The sequence below is a fragment of the Nannospalax galili genome, unplaced genomic scaffold, assembly GCF_000622305.1.
Source record: "Nannospalax galili isolate Female #2095 unplaced genomic scaffold, S.galili_v1.0 scaffold546, whole genome shotgun sequence".
Classification (NCBI taxonomy): domain Eukaryota; kingdom Metazoa; phylum Chordata; class Mammalia; order Rodentia; family Spalacidae; genus Nannospalax; species Nannospalax galili.
The window spans coordinates 91709-104623 of record NW_008355158.1 but is presented as its reverse complement, the minus strand read 5'-3'; the positions used below and the strand labels follow the sequence as shown (position 1 = coordinate 104623).

At 40.4% G+C, this 12915-nt stretch overlaps 1 protein-coding gene across 6 annotated transcripts in view; it reads right to left on the bottom strand.

Annotated features, from left to right (window-relative positions):
• Nucleotides 1-2659: 2659 nt before the first annotated feature.
• Zup1 (zinc finger containing ubiquitin peptidase 1) overlaps nt 2660-12915 on the bottom strand; it is a 33856-nt gene continuing 23600 nt past the window's right edge. For all 6 annotated transcript variants that reach the window (XM_008852181.3, XM_029555597.1, XM_029555594.1 and 3 more), the window contains 3 exons: nt 7835-7986; nt 7214-7434; nt 2660-2910 (listed from right to left, as the gene is read on the bottom strand). In XM_008852181.3, the coding sequence (XP_008850403.1) occupies nt 2863-2910; nt 7214-7434; nt 7835-7986 (421 nt within the window). In that variant the 3' untranslated portion in view covers nt 2660-2862. The remainder of the gene's footprint in view (nt 2911-7213; nt 7435-7834; nt 7987-12915) is intronic.

Genomic DNA, 12915 nt, shown 5'->3' with positions numbered 1-12915 from the left:
CACATACTTGGGCTCACACACATTTACATACAGGTAAAATTTAAATCTTTTAAAAATGTATCAAATTGGACACATCATATGTCAAGCTATACATATGTATTTATAAAGATGCCTAATGGATTTTCCAGAGGATCAATGACATGTGATCACATGATTCTTATAATGGAATTAGTACTTGTGTATTCCTGCTTTCAAAAGATTTCAAACTTAATTTCTAAGATAGCAAACATTAAAAGTTATAATTCACAAAGCTTTGTGGAAACTTCTACTTTATGTGTCACAAGGGGTATGGAGATCAAAAACATCAATAACCATTAACCCAAAGCATGCATTTTTAGCCTCTGTAAGAAGCGAACTAGGGCCTGTATCTCAAGTCTCTGTATTGCTTATGCTGGGGCCTATGGTATTGTGTGCAAATAATGTGTATTTATCTCTTCCTGAGGTGGGTTTCATAATTCCATGACCTAAATGAAAGTCCTTGGGACATTCAAACTTTTAGAGCAATTATTTTTTCAGCTTCCTCGATCAAGCTTCTTATTCATCTTATAGAAACAGATTTTCAGTGGTTGTTGGGACATTATTTACAGAGATGGGAAGTTGGGATATCGATACTTTAGATCTACTTTATCACTACTGCTAAAAAGGCATTTTAAAGCCCAAATATATTAACACCCTGAAATTATGAGTGAAAACTAGGCACTGTCCTGAATTCACTGCTTTCATTTAAGGGAGGCTACAAAACGGTAAATAGGAGAGACCACGATTTAGCAAGTAATGGCACAGGTATTAATAGGGTCCCAAAAGTCAGCGCTTCTCAAAGTCTGTACTGAAGGATCACTTAAAAAATAATTCCAATCCAAATCTATTATTTTTAGATTACAGCAATTCAGTTTCTCAACTTATCTTGTCATAGGCTGGAAGCTTGCAGATCACTGATCTACACTTTCAGAGCAGCACTGATGTCAAGTGTTTGGAAGGTACTTAAGAGCCACCTGGTGGATGCTATGGGGGGAAGGGCTCTAAGCAGCACATGCTGCATTTTTCAAGGAACTTTATACTAACTGCAGCTTCCAGTGAAAGGAAGAAAGATTAAATTAGGTCACACAAACACACGCAGAGGTTAGAGTATTTGGGCTTCAGTGTTAAGGACAAGTTTGATAGAGAATTAAGTCTTATGATAAAGAGACTTGTAAGGTTATCAGATTATCTCAGTAAATGGTGACATGAAAATAACTGTGTTGAGATGTGAAGAAGAAAAGTGGTCACCAGCCTGAAGGACAGAACATCAGAAAGGATCCTCCAACTGCTAAGACTCTTTCATTCTTGGAGCACAAATTCAGTTTTTGCTGGAGGATCAAAATTCACGGATCTTCAAGCAGGTATACTCGTTTTGTGTAATAGACATCCTTTTATTGATTAATAGCCATCTCATTTCTTCTGAGGATCTCTGTCCCATGCCAGTCAGATGTGTTCTTTGTGAATCTGAATTTTGAGCATTCTACCAGAACTCCTAGCCAGATTGTTCCTGCTACAATAACTGACACCAAATTCTATCCCCTAGTTGACTAAGTTCTAGCTCATTTTTCTAAGTTACCCACAGATTCTGTGAGCTTTTGAGAATCTTTCAGTAATTTCCTTCTGTAAAATTCTTACAACCATACAAGGGATATGTGACCAGAATCTGAACACTTGTTTCCTACAATGTGCATGACATGGGTGCATTTACCTACATGCAGGCATAACACTCATACACATAAAATTAAAAAATAATAAATAAAATTTTTTGGTCTTTTTGAGACAGGGTCTCTCTGTAGCTCCAGCTGCCTGGAACTCGCCTGTGTAGACCAGGCTGGTCTCGAACTCACAGAGGATCCGCTTGCCTCTGCCTCCAGAGTGCCAGGATTAAAGGCTTGCACCGCCATGGTGTAAACATTTAACAAAAGAGGATCTTTGTTTTTAGAACTTGTTACATATTAAGGTCATCACTAAGCAGTAAGGAAACAATCTCAATATGGCAATAGAAGTGCTTCCAAAAGGCTCAAATGCTCAAAGTTTGGTCTCCAGCCGGTGGATTCAATCATTTAGACGTGACTGCATTGGGAGTCTTCTAGTCTAGTCGATGGATTAATCATTTAATAGATTCATAATTTGATGGCATTCCTGGGAGATGGGGAAAAGCTGGAGGAAAGTCATGGGGTGTCCTCCAGAAGGTACACCTTGCTTTCTGGCCACCAGGAGGTAAGCAGCTGTGCTCTACCATGGTGGCCCTACTGCCACGATGTTGTCTCATCACAGGCCCATAAACAATACAGCAAGCCTACCAAGGACTGAAACCATGAGCCAAAATAAATCTTCCTTTGAATCGGCTCCCTCATGCATTTTTCACAGTAATAAAAATCTGACTAACACAACAGCCAAAAATATAGTGAGGCAGCTGTGGGTTCCATCTTCATCACAATTATATTCCTGGGCAAATCACTAACTTTCAGAGCTTCAGCTTCCTTCTGGGCTTAAAAGCAGTTGCCACAAACAACTGTGTCCAAAATTAAACTCATTAATAGATGCTAAGTACTAAGAGTATCTAACGCACGAAATGGCTAACACACATTAGCTTAAAACTATAAAATGAGTGTCTGAAACATGGACAAGAACAGGAAACTAAAAGCAACAACGCAAACAGGGTATTTTATTAAACTAATTACCAAATGATGAAATGCTAAAAATGTATAACACGCATTTTAAAAATTAAATAATATACTGAGAACTTAAAGTGAAATCAGCTTCTTTAAATACATTAAGGAGTTCAGTATCTGAATTTGGAAAACAAAGAATAGTTCCAAAATCATTGAAATATTTGATTCTTCAAGGAATCTTCTCTGCTGTAAACACTTGAGAAGCTTGTTTCCTGGCCTTGAAAAGGAATGGAAGAAAAAAAAAGCTATTAGTTGTAAGCTACATATTAATTATACTATATACGTTTATCACTTTTTAATATTTTTACAGTACCTTTTTTGTGTGGGGGTATGTATATGTGTGTGGGCACATGTGTCATGGTACATATGTGGAAATCAGCAGACAACTTGCTAGAGTCAGTTCTCTCTTCCCACCATGTGTTTCCTAGGGCTTAAACTCAGGTTGTCAGGCTTGGCAACAAGCATCTTTGACTTCTGAGCCATTCTGCTGGCCCTATATGTTACCATTTTAATATGGAAAATAAAATCTGGATGTTTTGCAAGATAACAATGAAAATCCCTAAAGCAATGTTATGACCTAAAACTTACAAAATTAGGAATAATTTTTTTTTCTTTTGGCCTTTTTAAGGCAGGGTCTCCCTGTAGCCCCAGCTGGCCTAGAACTTGCTATGTAGAGACCAGGCTGGCCTTGAACTCAGAGATTCGCCTGCCTCTGCCTCTGCCTCCCAAGTGCTAGGATTAAAGGCATGGGCCACCACGCCTGGCCCAGTAATATAAATGTTTAAAGGCAAGTCATAAAGAAAATTCTAGATAAAGACAAAACAGAATGAAATAAAATGTTACATTTTCATAGAATGCATAATACATAAAAATGCTGTTCATGGAGACAGACAAAAATGAAGAGGGGTGCATACCAGGGACCAAAGAGGGTAAAAGAAAAAGACAGTGCTATGAGTGAAGAACCATTCAAAGAAATCATTTTTCCCCACTATAGCCTTAAACATGTCTCTTAAAAAACTTTTTATTAGCTGGGTTCGGTGATACACGCCTTTAATCCCAGCAGGCAGATCTCTGAGTTCAAGGCCAGCCTGGTCCACACAGTGAGTTCCAAGCCAGCTGGAGCTACTGGGAGACCCTTTCTCAAAAAGATTTTAAAAAACAAACAAACAACCTTTTTATTGCCAGTGAACACACTTCAGTGTGAAGGAGGAAGGGGCTCCTGAGCCTCCACTCCTAGCCAAGCAGCCATTGACAGTTGATGGCTTCTGAGGAATAAGAATCAGTTTTCTTAGGGTTGGAGAGATGGCACTGAAGTTAAGACCATTGGCTGCTCTTGCAGCGGACCCAGGTTCAATTCCCAGAACCCACATGACAGCAAATACCTGTCCATAACTCCAGTTCCAGAGGACTGACATCCTGTTCTGACCTCTGCAGATACTGTACAACACAGGTGCACTTACATACATGCAGGCAAGACACTCATACACATAAAATAAAAATAATAAGGTATTTTTTTAAAAATCAGTTTTTTGTGGCCCCTGGTAGGTAGACCATGGTCCACAAACTGGACTGGATTATTAAAAAATTTTTTTAAAAAGAGGACAGGAAGTTGGGAGGGTTGGGAAGTGGACCTGGGAGGAGTTAGGGGAAGCATGAGGGGTACAGCTGATCAAAGTACACTGTATGCATGCTTGCGCATCTCCAAGAATTATAAATACTAAAAGAAAAAACTTTATTGTTTGTACTATTTTCACAATTTGACTTACAAAGTAAAGCATATTAAATTGAACTAAATGAAACAAACTAGTTTAAACCAAATTCAGAGTACAGAGATAACACAATTAAAAACCAAGAATGTAGTGTGGAAAGTTAGCAATCATTAATTATCAAGATGTAAAAAAGAGCTAGACCCAGTGGTAAATGCCTGTAATCCAGCACTCAGGAGGTGGAGCAGTAGAAAAGGGAGTCCAAGGCTAACCTAGTTACATAGTGAGAACGAGTCCAGCCTGGGCCACATGAGACCCCGTCTCAAAAGTTTCTGAAACCTTTTTTTTTTCAAGTCAACAATAGGCGGCTGGGAGATGGCTTGGCAGGTAAGAATGCTTGCTGCTCTTGCAGAGGATGTGAGTTCAGTTCCCAGCATCCCTGTCAGGAAGCGCACAGCAGCCTTTAACTCCAGGTCCAGGGAATCTAATGCCTTCTTGGGGCGTTGGCACCTGCATACACATCTCACACACACACACACACACACACACACACACACACACACACTCAAAAATAAAACCTTTTTTTTCTAATTGAAGAAAATGAAAAATGGCTATTATCTAAATTTGTAGTTATTTAACTGACTTGCATTAGGAAATGCTTATTCCTTAAGCAAGTGCTTAAACATTTAGAACAGGATCTGGACTAAACAGTTACTCAAAATATATTCATGGCAAGAATGTCTGATAGTAATCATAAGATAGTTTAAAGAATAAAAAAAAGTTTTGAATACCAACCACTCTTTTTGAATTAATAATTACATGATCACTAAAATACCAGAACTAAGGGATTGGTAAGATGGCTCAGTGAGTAAAAGCACTTCCAGCCAAGCCAGATGACCTAGATTTAATCCCTGGAACCCATATGGTGGAAGGACAGAACCAACTCCTGAAAGTTGCCCTCTGACCTCCACACACATGCATGTGTGCCCACAAATATACACTAAATAAATATAAATAAATAAATAATAAATTTAAAGAAGCCAGGACATGTCTTTAATTCCAATCCTTGGGAGGTAGAGGCAGGCAGATCTCTTGTGAGTTCAAGGAAAGCCTGGTCTACATATTAAGGTCAATGTAAGCCAGGGCTACGGGGAGAACCTGTCTCAAAAAAGAAAAAAGATCAAGTCAGGCATGGTGGCACAGATGTTTAATTCCAGCATTTGGGAGGCAGAGGGAGGCAGATCTTTATGAGATCAAGGCCATCCTGGTCTACATACTGAGTTTCAGGCTAGCTGGAGCTACAGGGAGACTCTGTCAAAACAAAAACAAAAACAAAACAAAACAAAAGGTGGGAGAAAGAAAGGAAGAAAAAAAGGAAGGAAGCATTGGTGAGCAAGCATCTTGATACTTAAGAATAATTAAAATGAACCCTAACTATCTGGCCAAACTAGAGATTGAATTAAAAGATAATAACAATTTGGGGATTCAAGTTATTGCAAAGAAATCTTTTAAAGCATCATATTAAATTGAATAACCCACCACACAATCCTTGCCTTTATACTTCACGTTATGAAACTGAAATTAATTATCATTTCAAACATTATTCTTTACTCCTGGATCCTGTTATTTCCCATGCTCTTCTACTCTGCCTCTTTTGTTTTTAGAGGAAAACAAATATGAAGTATTCAAACATGTGCCCTTTTCTTTTTATCTTAAGATTCCAGGGTCTTGGAGTCACTGATTAAGAGTGAACTGTTCTTGTGGGGGATCTGAGTTTGATTCCCAGCACCAGCATCAGGCAGCTCACAACTGCCTATAAATCTAATTCCTGGGGATCTAATGCCTCTTTTGGCTTCTGTGGGCATGGCACTCACATGCACAAACCCACACAGAGACACACAATTAACAATAAAATCTCAAGATGCATTTTCTAGACCTGATATATTATGTAGCTTTAATACATAACCTCAGTGGAAGTTTCCCAATTCCTAGAAAGTTTTTAGTAATTTGACATTTGTTACTTAACTGTAAGGGATAGAGGTGAGAGTTAAATTCCAGAACTGTTTATTCATAAACTCAATGCATAAAACCAACTTCAGGAATTCTACTTTAATAAACAATACAATGGCTCAGTGGTTAAGAACACTGTTCTTGCAGAAGACCCAGGTTCAATTCCCAGCACCCACATGGCAGCTAACAACTGTCTGTAACTCCAGTTCCAGGGGATCCAACAGCCTCTTCTGTTCTCCACAGGCATTGCACGACAAGGGTGCACTTAACTATATGCAGGCATAACATTCATACACATAAAATAAAAATAATAAAATAAAAAGATAAACAGTAAGACCAAATGAGTTAGGCTTTTGAATATAGTGTCTTTATAACCATGTTATTTTTATCATTTGCCTGACATTAAAAATTGATATAAAATTATAAAATAAGCCAGGCATGGTGGCAACACCTTTAATCCCAGCCCTTGGGAGGCAGAGACAGGGGGATCTCTGTGAGTTCAAGAGCAACCTGGTCTATATAGTGAGTTCCAGACCAGCTGGGGCTATAGGAAGACCCTGTCTCAAAAAGGCAAAAAAAACAAAAAAAAAAAATAAGTTTTTTAAGAAGGTAAGTAAAGCAACTGAAGGACATTTAGGTACCATTTAAATTTAAAGATGTCCATTCCACAAATTCAGTGATTACAAACAAATAGATCTGTAAATTTTATGAAATAGAAGGACGTGTTAGGAGATTTAAAAACGGGGGTAGCACTGATTTTAACTAAAAATTTTAAACTACTATTCCTAATACTGAGATACTTACGACTTTCTCCTCTGGTGAAAGAGCTCCCTCTACTGCCACGATTTGGTACTGCTTATGTTTTAAATTCCCCACAGACTTCCGGAGTTGTTTGAGACTACTAGTTTCTATGTCTTGTTTTAAAAGTTTCTGCATTTCTCGAGAAGGACATCCAGGATCAAATATTAGTAAACATAATGTTCTGTTTTTTCTCTCTTCAATTCCAACAATTGTTCGACTGTGACCTGTCAAAGTATAAATAATAGGTATAAATGTCACATCTAACTACAGCGGTACATACATATACACAGTTATTGCTATATATACATTCTTATTCTCTGTAGACATACATGCGCTTATACATTTTAAATAAGCGGGGTTAGGAAAGGCTTTACTTAAGTGATAACTGGGTAAAGACTTGAAGAAAGGAAGGGATGCGTAATGAGTGAGACAAAGAAAAAAGAAAGGGCAGAAGGCCCCAAAGACACGGTTACTCAAGAACATAGTCTAATGACAAAGCAGCCCTGAAAAATCAGAGTCACAATACTCCCCCCCTCAACTCTATTACTAGAATCTTCATTATCCTGTAACAATAGTTAATCTGTTACCTTGAAAATAACCCTGATATATATGTGTTGCACTAACCCTGATGCTGGAGATAGACAGGAGGTTTCGAGGTAGATACAACCTTCGAATTCCCCTCCCTCTCTGAAGAATAATAATTCAATATCCATTCAAATAAGCGAGGGTGTGTACCCGAAGGACCAGTTGACTTGTGAAAATCAATAATACGGCACCTATAAAAATTGATGAAATAGATTAGAGAATAATTGACAAATATTTTCTTCAATGTAATTATTTTAATATAAAATCTTTAGAACAAATTCATCTACCCATTATTTCTCTATGAAGGAAAAAAGAATTAAGTATAAATTTTAACTGTTAACTTGGAAAACTTACAATTCTTTTTTTTAAATAAAAGAAAGAGTTTATGTGAGCTTATGGTTCCAGGGGAATTACAATCCATCTTGGTGGGGAAGCATGGTGGCAGAGGTGGCTGGAGGAGGAGGAGCAGAAGCTAAACTCTCACATCTTCCAGCAGGCACAAGAAACAAGAGAGCAATTGGAGATCTGTCAAGGCTTAAGAACTCTCTAAGCCCACCCTCAGTGACATACTTCCTCCAGGACACCCACACCTTCTAAAACCTCCCAAAACAGGGTCACCATCTGGGGACAAAATGTCTAAATACTTGGAGCCTATGGGGGATATTTTCATTCAGACCATTACATTCCACCCCCTGGTCCCCATAGGCTCATGATCATATAAAATGCAAAGTGCATTTAGTCCCACTTCAAAAGTCCCCATAGTCATTATCAGTTTCAGTACTATTCAAAAGTCCACAGTCCAAAGTCTCTTCTGAGACTCAGGGAAATATCTTAACTGAAAGCCCCATGTAAAATCAAAAGAAAAATTACATACTCCCAACATACAGTGGAACCGAATACACATTACCATTCCAAAAGGGAGGAATGGAGGCATAGGAAGGAAATACCAGACCAAAACAAGACTAAAAACCAGCAGGACAAACACCAAATCCAGTAGCTCCATGTCTGACTTCTGGGACTTTACTTCCAAAGGGCTTAGATGGCTCAGCCTCTCCAGCTTTGCTGCGTGCAACATACATCTTTCTCTTGGGCTGGTACTACTATTTGCAGGCCTTGGCAGATGCCTCACAGCTCTGGCATCATGAATGTCTTCTTGGGGTCTCCACTGCCAATCAGGCTTCACCTTCACAGCTTCACACAATGGCCTATCAGGGCTTTCTTTATGCAGGGGAACTGATGACCCCTTCACTCTTCCATCTTTCATGCCTCTAAAGCCAGCACTGGGTGAACGACACTGCCAAGTTTGACTGTAAGTTTGGGATGGACTCCAGCCTGCTTTATCCATTTTAGAAGCTTTTCTCCTCAGTGGCCCCTGCAGCATTTTCCTTTCACAAGTTGGAGGCTTAATTGGGTGTGGTCTTGCCTTGGAGGCACTCTCTCCATTGTTTAAGTTTGAATCTCTAGGCCCCTCCTTAATCACTTTAATCTCCTTCTTCCCCATTTGCTCTTTTTCACTGTAGATCTACATAATCACCATTAATGGCCATACCACCATTTCTACATTAGGCTGTCTTGAAATTTCTTCCATCAGAGAAACTAGTTCATCGCTTTTCAACTTAGCCTCAGATAAGCTTTTTGGTAGAGGGCAGACTCCAGCCAGACTCTTTGTCAAAATATCCCAAGTGCTGCTTAAGTCATTATTTCCCTCTGGAACTACATTGTTCTCAGCACTACTTCTTTCCAGGCACTTACTAGAACGGCCTGTTAAACTCTGCTTACGTCAATCAACTGCTTTTCTAGCCCAAACTTCCAAAGTCTTCCACATTCCTCCAAAACCCCACATGGTCAGGTTCTTCACAGCCAACAGCCCACTCTCTGGTACCAATTGCTGTATTAGTCACTGCTGTTGTGCTAGAAACACCGACCAAAACAACTTATAAAAGGAAGGCTTTATTTGAGCTTAAGTTCCAGGGGAATTACAGTCTGTCTAGGAGGGGAGGCATGGAGGCAGAGGTGGCTGTGGGAGGAACAGCAGAAGCTAAGCTCTACATCTTCCAGCAGGCACAGGAAACAAGCGGAAAACTTACAATTTCATGGGGAAAATAATTAAGAACCATTCATAGTGGACTAGTGAATGATTCAAAACTTTCAAGTATTTTCTAAAATAAAAAATCTTCTTGAACAGCAAATAAGGACCATGCTTATTTTTAAAAATCATCTGCAAATAACACTGCAAATTACAGTGTTTCTAACCCTGATGATCAACTGGAAATTGACTTCTTAGGCTAGTGAGATGGTTCGGTGGGTGTTTGCTGTGCAAGCCTGGTCACCCAAGTACGCACATAAGTACCACAGTACCCTGGCGAGACTAGAACCCACATAAAGATGGAAGGAGAGAACTGAGTCCATAAAGTTGTCCTCTAACTCTCTCTCTCTCTTTCTCTCTCTCTCTCACACACACACACACACACACACACACACACACACAACTTAGGGGCTGGAGAAATGTCTCAGTTGTCAAGAGCACATACTACTCTTAAGAGGTCCCAAGTCCCAAATTGAGTTCCCATAACACTCTACGCCTGTAACTACAGCTCTAGGGGGTCCACAAGCATCTGCACTCATATGCACATACCACACACAGGCACACACACACAGACATAATTAAAAAACAATAAAATAAAATTAAAAAATTTTAAAAGACTGACGTCTCACAGGATTTTTTTTTTTCCACTCAAATAATTTGGAACAACATAAACTCAGAGGCTGGAGAGATGGTTCAGCAGTTAAGAGCTCCAGCTGCTCTTGCAGAGGACTCAGATTCAATTCCCAGCATCCACATGGCAACAAACAATAGCCTGTAACTCCAGTTTTAGGTATCTGATGCTCCTCTCTGACCTCCATGGGCACTTACATACACCCAGGCAATTCACTCATATACATAAAAATAAAAATAATAAAAATTTTTATAAGTCAGTTGTTGGGGAACCCTGCTGTTAAGGTCGGCTCCTTTCTCAGCAGGGGCTTCCTGCCTGACTTACCTGGAAAGTGCCTCCAAGCACAGATGCCTGACCTTATTCAGAACATGACCTTTGGCATACTTACCTGCAATAAAACTACCCCCAGGTTTTTTCTATATGATAATTAGGCATTGCCCTATAGCCAGATGATAGGATCCCCCTACCACATGTAAATAAAGCATATTATGAGCTGAAGCTTTGGCTGCTGCCTCCACACTACATTTTCCCTAACCTCCACTGAATAAATGGAGCTGTATCACTGAATCTGCCTCCCTGGAAAGGCTTTCTTCCGTCATGCTCACTGGCTGTCCTGACCCCGTTCGTTGCTTCTGCTCCCTTTGTCCTTGTGGACTGGTGGCCAATGACCCACAAAGGGAGGGAGAGACCCCACAGCTGGCACCCGAACATGAGGCTCCTGGAACATGCAGAGTTTGTGAGTACCCCCCTCTCTCCAAGAGGGTAGTGGCAGCTTTGCCTTAGCCATCCCACCCTTGAGGATCAGCAGTCTCTCCTCTTTTTCCTTTTTATTTTTGGTCTGAGTCTTCGCATGGGACCGTTAAAGATGAAGGAGAAATTGAGGCTTTCTGATCAGGGCTACCCCCTGATGTTAGCCAAAGGCTCTTAGCCCTCTACCCGCACAGGTGTAGACAAGACCCCCCTATCTATATATCTTTCTAATGCAAAAACCCGGTAACACAATGACCAGTTAATTGCTCTTAGAGCCGGTCGCTGGATCTCTTAAATTTGCGGAGAGGAACAGCAGTCTCTCCTCTTTCCTCCTTTTACTTTCGGTGTGAGTCTTTGAGGCTTGCACTGTGGACGGGTGAGGAATTCCCTGAGGCCTTCAGGTCCCAGGAATGTTCCCCTAGGAATCAGTGTTTTACCCCCTTTCCTCTTCTATCTTGAACGATGACCCTAAAAACAAAGAATCCCCAAAGTTCTATCATGCAGGGATTTTCACACAAGCTTTGAATTCAACTTCTAAAATAACAAACTTCCTTAATCTGTTTTATCTCGCCCCCAGGGCACTCAAGTGCAAGCTAAACCAGTTAGGTGAGAATTTAAATTAACTTGCCTCAGGACAAAAAGGCACTCCACTCCAAGTGCCCCATAACATAAACAAAAACAAAGGATTTAAAGCAGAGGGTAGCCAGGAGCACTTAAAGAATTTAAGGCACTTGCGCCATAGACAAATGGAAAAAAGATTTTAAAAGCCATTTTTTTCTGTAAACTTTTTCTTGGGTAAGGGGCTTGTCAGAGAGGACCACCCCATGTGGAGGGCTTTCTCCTGTAGTCCTCCATGCCCCCACAGGCTTCCCCTTGGGGGGACATGATTTCATGCCGCGTGCACCCGGATGGCGGCTGGCTAGCACTGAGGGCTCGCATGCGCAGCGCTGGTCATGGCCTCCCCCACCCCACCCAGGGGCACGCCATAGCAGTGGCTACTGCAGCCCACAGGAGACAAGCTGTTACCAGCACAAGTTACATTTTTTCCAATCCAGACTGACAGCCCTCTTCAAAGGAATTCACCATGCGAGTTACAGTCTTGCCTTAGTTTAAAAATAATATATGGATAAAAAATTTTAAAACTTTTAGGCTAAAGAAAAACAAATGCCTTTTTGTATTAATTATATTGGTAAATTGTCACGTGCTGTTTGAGCTCACTGAAACGCTGACTCTGGAGATGGGATTGGCCCTCCCACTTCAAACTCAAGCCTATTATCTCAAGATATGTTCTCCAAGACTTTTCCAGGAGAACAACAAAACAGCCTAAGAGTAAAGGCACTGTGCAGTTGGAACAGCTAAGGTGTAAACTAGTTGGGTTTGTTGACTTTCATATTCTTTCACTGAAGGAGGGCCAAGCAGGGTCATTGGACCCTCACCGGAGTATCCAACCACTCTTCTCAGCCAACTGTATGTAATTTGGCCCTAATCACACATAGTCTCCTGGGTTTGAGGAGGACTAAAGTATACAATCTGGGAAAAGCTAGGAAGAGAAGGCTTGATCCAGGCTTTGTAAAGGCTGTCCAGTGTAAATATTCTCAGGTCACCCATACACCTCAGGAGACCCTCAGTCATCTCTGATCCTTAATAATAGAT